The sequence below is a fragment of the Rhinopithecus bieti genome, unplaced genomic scaffold (assembly GCF_001698545.2).
Source record: "Rhinopithecus bieti isolate Rb0 unplaced genomic scaffold, ASM169854v2 scaffold_9899, whole genome shotgun sequence".
NCBI classification, from domain to species: domain Eukaryota; kingdom Metazoa; phylum Chordata; class Mammalia; order Primates; family Cercopithecidae; genus Rhinopithecus; species Rhinopithecus bieti.
In genome coordinates this window covers 23,622-35,912 of record NW_016806979.1, presented here as the reverse complement: position 1 = coordinate 35,912, position 12,291 = coordinate 23,622, and the positions used below count along the sequence as shown (strand labels likewise).

The 12,291-nt window shown below is 55.7% G+C and overlaps 1 protein-coding gene across 1 annotated transcript in view; it reads left to right on the top strand.

Moving 5' to 3' along the window:
* TBCD (tubulin folding cofactor D) overlaps window positions 1-12,291 on the top strand; it is a 174,320-nt gene that overhangs the window by 156,150 nt on the left and 5,879 nt on the right. Inside the window, exons 22-29 of the mRNA XM_017879152.1 lie at window positions 551-669; window positions 1,472-1,563; window positions 2,255-2,392; window positions 3,038-3,121; window positions 4,517-4,675; window positions 4,804-4,942; window positions 5,921-6,042; window positions 8,015-8,092. Coding sequence (XP_017734641.1) covers window positions 551-669; window positions 1,472-1,563; window positions 2,255-2,392; window positions 3,038-3,121; window positions 4,517-4,675; window positions 4,804-4,942; window positions 5,921-6,042; window positions 8,015-8,092 — 931 coding nt within the window. The remainder of the gene's footprint in view (window positions 1-550; window positions 670-1,471; window positions 1,564-2,254; window positions 2,393-3,037; window positions 3,122-4,516; window positions 4,676-4,803; window positions 4,943-5,920; window positions 6,043-8,014; window positions 8,093-12,291) is intronic.

The following is a 12,291-nucleotide window of genomic DNA, read 5'->3' as shown; positions in this document are numbered from 1 at the left end:
TTGCGTGGCCGCCTCACTGTACGTCCTGCACCCCCATGCTGAAGTTCAGGCTCATTTCTCGCACATCATGTATCTGTTTGAAGGATCTGCTTCCTGAATCATACTTTTTATTTTTAAAGTGTCACGTGCACATATGTTGGCCCACAGTGTTCCTCTGTGTCATATGATAGAACATGCATTATTAATCACATCAAAAGTGTGTGAATCATCACTTAAAATTATTATAAGTATATAAAAATCATGCATTAGCTTGGCATGGTGGCATATGCCTGTAATCCCAGCTACTTGGGAGGCTGAGTGTGAGTTTGACGCTGCAGTGAGCTAAGATTGCACCACTGCACTCCAGCCTGGGTGACAGAATGAGACTGTCTCAAAAAAAAAAAAAATTCTCTTTTTGATTCCTATTTTGAGGTAGGCCACTTTGGAAATGTGTCAGCTTTGGGAACCTTTGTTTGCTGTGGCTTTGCTCCTGTTTTGGGGCACACGTGGGGTGTGACTGTACACGATGGGCAGCAGAGGGCCTCTCTTCACACTCGTTACTTCCTTTCAGAGAAGCTGATCACACAGTACCTGGCCGAGCTTCGGAGCCCTGAGGAAATGACTCGCTGTGGTTTCTCGTTGGCCTTGGGCGCCCTTCCAGGCTTCCTTCTGAAAGGCCGGCTCCAGCAGGTGAGACTGGCTTCGCACAGCGGACAGGGCCTGGGACGAGGGTGTGGGAGCCTTGTGTGTTGGGGCATGAGGTAGGCCCAGCCATTAGTAAACCCACTCAGTGCTTGTAGCTGGGAGGGGATTCCTGGAAATTGGCACCTGTGGCCAGGAGAAAGGGGGCAGAGGGCACCCAAAGTCTGTGGCCCCTCAGGGCTCTGGCGAACCCTTTCCTGTCAGAGGACAGACTTTGAAAAGCTGAATTCTGGGAGGGAGGAGAAGGTGTTGTTTGTAGAAGCAGCTGGTGAGAGTGAGGAGAACAGAGTTGCCTTTGTGCGTTTGTGGAGCCGGGTCCTGTTTTGGCTGCGGCCGCGCATCCAGGCGGGGGCAGAGGCGGCTCCACATCCTCCCACAGGTCAGCCCCACGCTGGCCTCGGCGACCTGCTCTCTCACGCAGTTGAAACACAGATAACTGTGAACCAGGATCCCTTGGAGACATGACAGATGAGGCTGTTGAGACCCAGCCGCTTCCTTTGTCCCATACCCCAGGTCTCAGCATAGGACAAAAGGGGACCTCAGGTAGGGTGTGACCAGACCCCCAGTGACGCCCTGGGGTGGGGGCTGACTGTGGAGAGGCTGGAGGTGACCCCTCCCTGGGTGCCCTTCCTGGGCTCCACCGGGGGCCATGGGTGGCCCCTCAAGGAAGGTGGTGCCAGGAGCTGCCTGCCACATGGTGCGGGGACTGTGGCTCTGGGCCGACATCACCACCTCCCTAGAGTGCACTTCGTTATAGCTTGTGGTTCTGTGATTCTTTATTGTTTTCCAGGTTCTCGCAGGTTTAAGAGCAGTTACCCACACTTCTCCCGAGGACGTAAATTTCCCTGAGTCGAGGAGAGATGGCTTGAAGGCCATTGCTAGGTGAGTCCCAGCAGTTCCTCCCTAAAGTCGTAAGTCTCTGAAAGGCCAAGAAATGAACGCTAAGGGGGATGTTTTTGCTCAGAGGCAGGATTTATGATTCTTCACTTCCTAGGTTTCCTCTCTTCCAGAGGATCGCCAGCCCCAGGTCCTGGAGGCTCGTTCAGTCTCTTGCTGTCATAGTCATAGTGAATGTTAAACATCTTTAGCAACATTGGGCCCCTTTGAGAATTGGGGAATGTGTCCTGGCCCAAGGTTGGCAAAGAGCAGGTGACCCTGCCAGCCAGTGTTTGGAATGATCTCCACCCTCGTTGACAGACACGCACCTGGGGCCATGCCATATGCCCTCTCCTCCCTGCAGGCACACAAGAGGAGCAGCCCCGTGGGGGTCATGCACGCCCCTTCTTTCCTATGCCAGCATCCGTCCCCTCTAGTCAGGGCGGGAAGTGGGAGGCACCAGCCGTAGGTGGTGTCCCCGTCCACCTTTCCACAAGAGACGGCAGAGCGTGACCTTGGGGAAGCACGTCCCACATTCCGTACGTGTGGAAGGAGCTCTGGATTTCTGATGTACCCTAGGGTGCTGGACTGTTCTGAGTGAGTCTTCTCAGGATCAGGAACACACATCAGACTTCTGTGGCGTGGAAGGCAAGGCTCACGGACATTTGTCTGTTAGCTCAGACGTTTTAAATTTTAGGATTTGCCAGACTGTTGGTGTGAAAGCAGGAGCCCCAGACGAAGCTGTGTGCAGCGAGAACGTTTCCCAGATTTACTCTGCGCTGCTGGGCTGCATGAACGACTACACCAGGGACAGCAGAGGGGACGTGGGCGGCTGGTATGTGCGCAGCAGAGGGGACGTGGGCTTCTGGTACTTGCGCAGCAAAGGGGGCGTGGGTGCCTGGTGCGTGTGCAGCAGAGGGGGAGCACTTCCTCTGAGAAGCCCATCTGTTCCATGAAAACTCGGAGGCCCCGGGCTTTTCTGCAGGGAGAAATCTTCATAGAGTGCCGTATTTTGCGTTTTCAAGGCTCTTGGGAAGATGACCTGTTCTCTGCTCCCGGGTGAGCCTGCATGGTGGGGCTTTGCAGGTGCTTGTCCAGCCTGTCCTCAGGTGTTGGGCCTGCGTCATCCTCATTGACTGGGTGTGAGGGAGGACGCGTCTTCAGTGAAAGGCTGCTTACATTGGGTTTTGCCAACATTTCTCGCTGAAGTGGGATTGATAATCCCTGAAACTCCTGTGTGTGCAGAATGCCTCGGGGCCCTGGTGTGTGCGGCTGTGGGTCTCCCCTCCCTGCACACGTTCCTGTAGCGCACAGGGAACCTCTGCAGACCTTGTGACTTTTCTCCCTGCCAGCGTGCCTGGGCTCTGTGTGGGGTTAGTCACTGGTGTTGAATTCACACAGCCTGCCAGCGTGGTTGGTAGAACCAGGGTTGGGAACTCCCTCTCAAGCTGGGTGTCTCTGCCTCTCCTTGTCCCATCAGGGTCCGCAAGGCCGCCATGACCGGTCTGATGGATCTGACGCTTCTGCTGGCTCGGAGCCAGCCTGAGCTGATCGAGGCCCACATGTGAGTGTCACGTCACAGCTCTTCTGCATCCTAGAGGGCATCCCCAAGCTTGGGGAGGCTGGTGGGGTGGGCAGTCCTGGTGCTCGGTGGCATTTGCATTGCTGGGCACACATCTTCCTCCCAGAGAGCCTCTCTGGTCCGTGACCTCAGGTTTATACAGGCCCCTCCTCCTGCCCCTGTAGCCGTGGCTTGAGCTGGGGCCCCTCCTCCTCTGCCCAGTGCCCGCAGGACAAGGCTCTGCTCCCCAGCCTGGGCCTCCCCAGTGCTCTGGCCAGTTTGATGATAACCAGCTTCCCAGGTTAGGGCCGGGCTGGAGGTGGGCACTTCTCAGCTTAGGACCCTGAACCTAGGGGTCTGCTCCTGCCAGGACCAGCTGAGCCATCACTCAGTTCCCTGCACCTGAGGCTGCCATTGGGGCCTGCCGTTGCTGTGGGTCTCTGTCAGGGGTAGTAGGTTGTGGGGACCTCCAGGGCCTGCACTTGCTGTCGGTCACTCTGTCAGGGGCACTGAGTCATGGGGGTCCCAGGCCCTGCCCTTGTGGGTCTCTGTCAGGGGCACTCGGTTGTGGGGATTCCGGAGCCTGATTTCCTTCGTTCTCACCTCTTTCTCCTTCCCTCCCCCATCTCTTCGCCAGCCCCAGCTTCTCTGTCCCCATCCCCGGCCTCTCTGTCCCCCACACTCTTCTCCACCCGCTTCTGTAATCATATTTGCTGTCCCTGCTTCAACCCTAAGAACTGATTGGCGTGTGTGTCACATGTACGTAGCATGTGCACCTGTAGGGTTGGGCTCCTGGGATGTGAAGGTAACGGGGTGTGGTCCTTCCAAGCCAGTGTCCTGGTGTCAGCTGCTAACTCAGCCGCCAAGTCCCGAGGAGCCCGTGTGTCCTCGTGGTGCTTGAGCTGGACTCATGGCTCAGACCGCCTGCGCTTGGTTTACTGCCCGTGCTGGGTTTACCGCCCGCCTCGGTTTACTGCCCACGCTCGGTTTACCGCCTGCGCTTGGTTTACCATCTGCCCTCGGTTTACCGCCCGCCTCGGTTTACCACCTGCGCTCGGTTTACCGCCCGCGCTCGGTTTACCACCTACCCTCGGTTTACCGCCCGCCTCGGTTTACCGCCCGCGCTCGGTTTACCACCTGCCCTTGGTTTACCGCCCGCCTCGGTTTACCGCCCGCCTCGGTTTACCTCCTGCTCTTGGTTTACCGCCCCCGCTCGGTTTACCGCCCGCCTTGGTTTACTGCCTGCGCTTGGTTTACCGCCCGCCTCGGTTTACTGCCTGCGCTTGGTTTACCGCCCGCCTCGGTTTACCGCCCGCCTCGGTTTACCGCCCGCCTCGGTTTACCTACTGCGCTCGGTTTACCGCCCGCCTCGGTTTACCTCCTGCTCTTGGTTTGCAGCTGTGAGCGCATCATGTGCTGTGTGGCCCAGCAGGCCAGTGAGAAGATCGACCGTTTCCGTGCTCACGCCATCAGCGTGTTCCTGACGCTCCTGCACTTTGACAGCCCTCCCATCCCCCACGTGCCCCACCGAGGAGAACTGGAAAAGCTGTTTCCCAGGTACCGTCGGGGCGTACGCCCCCCGTGTGGGCTCCCAGGAACTGTCGGGGTGTAGGCCGCCCACACTGGCCCCGCAGCCATTGCAAGATCATGGGCCGCCTGGCCTCGTCCCACTCACTCTCTTGCAGGTCCGACGTGGCCTCCGTGAATTGGAATGCACCTTCCCAGGCCTTCTCACGCATCACCCAGCTCCTCGGGCTGCCCACCTACCGCTACCCCGTCCTGCTGGGGCTCGTCGTGTCCCTGGGCGGCTTGACGGAGTCGACGGTGAGGAGGCATCGGGCTGGCAGGGGTGGGAGGTGGTGGCTCCAGGGGCACTTGGCATTTCCTTGCTTCTTGGGAGTGTGTGTGGAGCTGGGCCTTTTCTTCCAGTGCTTTCTGTCTCTCTCTCTGGCATATTTGGTTAGGGGGTCAGGGGCCCAGCGGCTTCCTCATGACCCAGGAGGCTTAGGGCCTGTGGGATGGTCGAGTCTGATGAAGGTGGAACAGCACGTTGAGTGGGGGTCAGCAGCAGACTTTGAAGTGGGCCGGCTCCGTGCTCTTCCCGCGGCCGCAGCCGTGGAGCCCCAAGCATCCCCTCGGGGTTCAGCCCTCCAGGACCTGTGTCTGATGCCTGCATGTGGATACCTGGGCTCCGCCCTCTACTTCCAGTTCTCCAGGCGCAGCTTCCCATGTCTGTGGGGGAGGGTCTCCAGAGCCTCAGTCGTGGCTAAGCTGGGGAACTGGAACTGCATCTTGTCACTCGTGGCCCCTGCACCTTGGGTCATGACCTGCTTCGTGTGGCAACCCTGTGACAGCCGCTGCATCCTAGAAAACACATACCAGGACATGAGGTGCCCTCTGCACCATGCGGACACGTGCGGGGAGACTCAGGCCGTGCGAGCCGGGCCCCGAGACATTCTTCTGCACACAGGGGAGTTGCGGGGATTATCAAATCCCACTTCAGTGGGAAACGTGAGCGAAACCCAATGTGAGTGGGTGCAGGCTTTCGTCACGTGTGCCCTCCACATCCTAAGTGAGGCCTCAGGCTGTGCTGCCGCTGCCGAGAGCTGTGTGTCTGCTTTGGGTGTCTGCACCGTGGGTGCCTCTGCTGGCGTCCACACCAGCCACTGTGGGCCAGACCTTCACGTCTCCGCGGCTCAGAGCAGTTCTCTGCTTTAGCAGATGCGTGACCGGCTGCAGCCAAGCCCAAGGGGTGGCGGGCTGGGGGGTCCCACTCCCTTCTGAGGCGTCTGCGTGTTGCAGGTCCGGCACTCCACCCAGAGCCTCTTCGAGTACATGAAGGGCGTTCAGAGGGACCCGCAGGCCCTGGGCAGCTTCAGCGAGACCCTTCTTCAGATCTGGGAGGACAACCTTCTGAATGACAGGTGAGTGGTGTCTCTGGCGGCCTCAGGGCTGTGAGTGGTGCTGGTGCCTCTCACCACGTTCCCTAGATCTTAGGGATCTTGCAGGGTCTGTCTGGGGTCTGAAGAGAGAAGCGAGACACATGCTTTACCAGTTGGTGGCTCACCGAGGAGGATGTGCCTGCAGCACATGGTTCTCTGGGCAGTCAAGCCTCAGCCCCTGCACCTCCTCTTCCAGCCTGCACGTTAGGCAGGGAAATGACCGTTTTGTGTACACTGGATGTAAAGGTAATATGAGTAGAAGGTGGTCCCTGCGTCTAGGAAGGCGTTGTGGCGAGCTCCTCCGGCTCGGTGCTCCCGGGGACGCGCTTGTGGACACAGCCACCCAGTGAGTGAGAGCGTTGCGTTCCTGAGGATGGAATGTCAAGTGAGAAACGTGGCTGCTTTCTGGAGGTTTCTGCCTTTACTTGGAGGCAGAGTATAGACCCTGTGGGCCTTGACCTCAGAATTGGGAACATCCTCTGGAAGGGCTGTCCCCAGTGTGTGTGAGGATGAGGACGTGGGCCTGGTGCCCCCTCGGGCGGGGCCTCGGCCGCCTCGCCCGTGAGAGCACAGGTGTCGCTCTCAGCAAACAGGAACTCGGCCCAGCCATGTTTTCTTTTCTCGTTACGACTATAATCAGCTGCACATAAAGGGGGCAGTTCAATCGATTTTGACAGGTGTCCACCCTTGAAACCGTCCCCATTCACGATGGAGGGCTCCAGCCCAAGGTTTCCTCCTGGCCCTTTGAGTCTGTGCGCCTGACCTGTGTCACCACAGCCTCAGCACATGGCCCCCTGAGGCGTCTGGGCCGTGTGCCCGTCGCTCATTCCTCCTCGCTGACGAGTCGTGTCCATTGGTGGAGGCACCACAGTGTGTCTGTCTGTGGGCGTTTTGGTTGTTTCTCCCTTGGGGCTATTGCTGGTAGAGCTGCGGGCAGTCAGTGTGTGCAAGCCTGTGGGTAGCTGTGCACAGCAGGGCCTCCCTCGCCGTGGGCTGCGGAGCCCAGCCCTCCTGTGTCCGTTGGCCTGTGCTAAAGCTCTCCTGAGGCTCCTGTTGCCCAGAGGGAACCTCCCCAGGCTCCTTCTCTGTGGGGCAACTACCGAGGTGCCGCAGGCTGGCTCACATGGAGGCGAATGTCTAGCTTTGGAAAGCTGCTGGAGGCACCCACGTGTCATGCCTTCCTGCTGCTGCTGCTGTCTGAGGTCGCGCTCTCTGGCGCCTTGCTGCTTTATATCCTCTTTGGAGAAGCGTCTTCATTTTTTTCTGTTCTCCTTCCTGGACTGTTGTGGTCTGATCGTCCCTCGTCACACATGTGACTTGAGGATGTTTTCTCCCTGCCTGTCCCTTCACGCACCAAGCGGGGCCTTACACTTTCCTCGTGCCCCAGCATCTCCCCTTGTCCTCTGAGGCACAGATTTTTCTGGTGTGTCTGAGACAAGCTTGCCTAATCCGTGGTCACCGAGATTTTGTTTTGTCCTAGAAGTTTTATAGTTTTGGGTTGTGTATTTAGACCTGGGGTGTGTCTTGAGTGAGGTTTCGTACGTGGTGTAGCGTCGGCACAGAAGCTTGACACCCAGCAGTGCTCACCCCAATTGCTGGGAGGGCTCCCTCTCCACTGTGTTGCCGTTGCAGCTTTGTAAGAAACTGTGGGTTTACTTTGGAGCCTTCTGTGCCCGACATGTTTGCTTCACTTTGCACCAGGGCTGTGCTGTTTCCATCCCTTCCGCTTTACCATCATCTTCGAAGTTCAGCGTCAGCCTCCAGCCTTGTTCCTTCCTGCCAGTTGTTTTACCTTTTCCTGAAGATTTGTGTTTCCACATACATTATAAAGGGGGCTTTTTGGTTTCCACAGTGGTGCCAGGGTTTCCACTGGGATCGTACTGACTCAGCCAGTCAGGGGGATGGGCGTCCTTGTTGCTGGTGTCCAGGGTCTCACAGCTCCTTCTCCCCTCAGGGTGTCCCTGCCGCTGCTGAAGACTCTGGACCACGTGCTCACCCACGGCTGCTTCGACATCTTCACCACGGAGGAGGAGTGAGGCTCTGCTTTTCATGACTTCCTTTCTGATTAAGCCTAAGTAGCTCACGTATGAAAGAAAAAGTGATCAGACACAGAGGTCAGGATTCCAGGAAATGACCTTCCAGTGTGTTCAGGGTCAGTTATGATGACTGTAAATACCGTCCTAACAACTGACCCCAAAATAACACGGAATAACGAGTTACGTAATGACAGATTATGACTGTAAGTGCAGTCAACCCCATGTGGGGCTGAGGCGGGGGCCCCGCGCTGTACGGGGATGAGACTCGCAGGGGAGAGGGCAGAGGCTGGTGACCCGGCAAGGACTTGCACGGGAGATGGGAGCTCCTTTCTTCTGCGCCCTGCGGATGTCCCTGGCCGGCCTCAGCTGAGTTGTTGGCCCTGAGTGGTCATCTCGTTGTTGCCATGTTTTCTTGCTTCATTGAATTTTACCGTGTTGGGCCAGTGTTTTTTATTTATTTTTGAGACAGGGTCTAGCTCTGTTGCCCAGGCTGGAGTGCAGTGGCAGAATCACAGCTCACTGCAGCCTCTACCTCAGCCTCCCAAGGATCTGGGACTACAGGCATGTGCTATAGTCTGATGTACGGCTGATGTTTGTGTTTGTAGTAGAGATGGGGTTCACTGTGTTTCCCAGGCTGGTCTTGCTGCCTTGGCCTCCTGAAGTGCTGGGATTACAGGTGTGAGCCACTGCCCCTGACCTGGATATATTTGTATCTGGGGTGCATTGGGTCATCTGGAGACAGTGTGGTCTTTTTTGGGGGGCACTGCTTTTTGTTTGTTTGAGATGGAGTCTTGCTCTGTTGCCCAGGCTGGAGTGCAGTGGCTCGATTTCAGCTCACCACGACCTCCTTCCAGGTTCAAGCAGTTCTCTCCCAGCCTCCTGAGTAGCTGAGATTACAGGTGTGCACCACCACACCTGGCTAATTTTTTGTATTTTTAGTAGAGACAGGGTTTCACCATATTGGTCAGGCTGGTCTCAAACTCCTGACCTTAAGTGACCTGCCCACCTCGGCCTCCCAAAGTGCTGGGATTACAGGTGTGAGCCACTGCGCCCGGCTTGGGCGCTGTTCTTAAGCTGTCAGGTGGACCCAGAGCCGCTCTGGTCTCCGGGTTTTTCTGCCTCTTTAAGGTCTCTGCTCCCTGGCGCTTCCCTTCCCACTGCTGCTGGGGCAGTGCCAGGGCTTCTGGTCATCTTTTGAGTGGTTCCTCCCCAGCCTTGGGCAGCGTCCTCGTACTCAGGCACTGGCTGACCCAGGCCCAGGTGAGTCCTCAAGGGCCCCCAGGAAGTCCCCTCTGGTGCTGAGAACCTGAAAGAGCTCTGCAGACTTGGGGTTCCCCGCTTCTCACCATGGGCTTCCCGCTGGAGCCTGCCACCTGCTGGACTTCGCTCTGTCTTAACCTTCGGGCGGGAGGCGGATCTGGTCTCTGTTGCTCCGTCTTTGCTGGATGCTGCACATGTATTTTAATCTGACAGCATCACAGGGTTTCCCCTTTTAGTTTGTTCATGGGCATCACTGACCTTACACCTGCTGTTGGAACACCCTCCATGTTCACAGGTGCACCCAGCTCGGTTGTGGTGTATTATCCTTTAATATAATGCTAAATATTCCATTTAAAATTTTTTTTTGAGACAGTTTTGCTGTTATCGCCCAGGCTGGAGTGAATTGGCGCGATCTCAGCTCACCACAACCTCCACCTCCTGGGTTCAAGTGATTCTCCTGTCTCAGCCTCCCTAGTAGCTAGGATTACAGGCATGCGCTGCCATGCCCAGGTAATTTTGTATTTTTAGTAGAGATGGGGTTACACCACGTTGGTCAGACTGGTCTCGAACTCCCGACCTGAGGTGATCTGCCTGCCTCTGCCTCCCAAAGTGCTGGGACCATAGGCGTGAGCCACTGTGCTTGGCCTAAAATATTAACATATATTTTTCTGGCTTAAAAATTTCAAAATAAGGCTGGGTGCTGTGGCTCACGCCTGTAATCCCAGCACTTCGAGAGGCCAAGGTGGGTGGATCACTTGAGCTCAGGAGTTTGGGAGCAGCCTGGCCAACATGGTGGAACCCCATCTGTACAAAAAATACAAAAACATTAGCCGGGTGTGGTGGTGCCTGTATTCCCAATTACTTGGGAGGCTGAGGTGGGAGGATGGCTTGGGCCTGGGAGGTGAAGTTTGCAGTGAGCTGAGATTGAGCCACTGCACTCCAGCCTGGGCAACACAGCCAGACTCTGTTTCCAAAAAAAAAAAAATTTTTTTTTCCCCAAAACAGGATGGTAGAGAAAATACCTCCTGCCATGTCCTTTTATGAATACAGCTCTTTGTGTTTCTCTCTACAGTTTTGTCAGTTTTGGCTTTTCAGATTTTGAAGCGTGTTTGTGGGCTGAATCTTGCCCTTGTCACCCACTTCATTTCTAGGATGCTTTTTGCTTCACTCATTCTTTGTCTTGCTTCGCTTGACTTTGAGCTGTATACTTTTTTCCATTCTTTTACTTTCAGTATCTTCATATATTTATGTTTTTGTACATCTCATAGAACAGTATAGTTTTGTAAAAATTCAGCCTGTAGCTTTTACCTGTGTCCTTCATGACCTTTATAATCCCCTTGGTTCTCAGTCTGCCACTCACAGGGCTTTTCCCTGTGCTGCGTTCCCAGTGCCCCCTCCCTGCCCCCATCTGTGCTTTTTGTTGGATTAGTAGAATTGCTTTTGTCATTCCATTATTTTCATATATTTGTTTGGGACATTTTACTCTTTTTTCTGTTCTGTTAACACTTACCCTGGAAATTAGAAATGACACCACATGTTCTTAGTGAAGTCCAGTTTTCAACATTTTGTCCTTATTGGGCAACAGCAAGGATATTAGAAGATGTTGGTTCTGCGTGCTTCCGTCTTGAGTTATATGCTACTATTGTTGAATATTTTGTCTTGGATGTACAGTTTCCTGTTCATTGTGGTATTGTGTAATGTGCGTTATTTTGAATTTTCCACGTTTTTACTGCTTTCTTTGTCTCTCATCAGTTACTGATTTTGGGGCCCGCCCCCTCCCCCTGCATCGAGGCTCACATTCCCTCTCCCCAGAGCACACTCCCTTGGATTTCCTCCAGTGGGGTCTGCTGCTGGTGAAGCTTTCCCACTTTATGTGCAGATTATTTTCAGAGGGTATACATGAAAAATACTTTCCCACTTCCTCCTGGCTTCTGTTGTTGCTTTTGAGTGTCACCTCAGGCAGCCTGTGCTCCCTGGGGACGGCCTGGGTTTCCCGCCTCCTGCCCAGGTTTGCTCCTTCCCTGGGTTTCTGTCACCATCACGCTCATGCGTTTCCCTCGTCACCTCCTCTGCCGTTGTCACGCGTCTTTACCCTCTCTGCTTCGCTACCTTTGGCCCGCCTGCCAGCTGCTGATTCTCTCTGAAGATGTCTCTAAACGACTTTGAACTGTGATTTGTGGAATTATCGGGGAGTTTTGCGCCTTTTCAGGTGCAGGTTTTTGTCTCGTGTGTTTCCACATCTGCTTGCCGCGCTCTCTTTTTGGCTGTTCCCTGCGGCCCTTCCTTCCGTGCCCGGCGTCCGCCTCTTGAACGCTCTTCTCCTGCCTGTTTGGCTGGGTGTGTCTGAGCTGCAGCCCGGGCGGGTTTCTTTGTCTTCTTACTTGTCTGCTGTTGTGTACTCTCTGGACGTTGCGTTTGAGGGGTTCCACTTCAGAGCAAGCCAAGGCCTGGCCACGCCTGCGTTTTGGCAGGCAGGACCTTAGTTTGCCTTTTCTGGGCCCCTGAGGGAGGGTAGCAGCAGCCTGGGGTCTCCTTGACCTACGGTCAGCAGTGAGGGTTTCCTGGCCTGTCGGGTGGCTGGAACTTGGCTGACTGAGAGGCAGGTGCGTGTCTTCTCCCTCTCCTCCCTGGAGTGGCCTTCTGGGTGCCCTCTCAGAGCTGCTCATCAGGGCTGTGTCTTTGTCAGCACCAAGCCTCAACCCTTGTCCCTGCTGCCACTGAAGGCTCAAAACAACACTGCACAGCCTTGTGTGTCCACTGTGCGTCAGCAAATTCCCCCGGCTCTGCAGCAGCCCAGGCCAGGCTACCTCTGGAGAGCGTGTCCTCTGTGTGTCGGCAAATTCCCCTGGCTCTGCAGCAGCCCAGGCCAGGCTGCCTCTGGAGAGCGTGTCCTCTCTGTGTCGGCAAATTCCCCCGGCTCTGCAGCAGCCCAGGC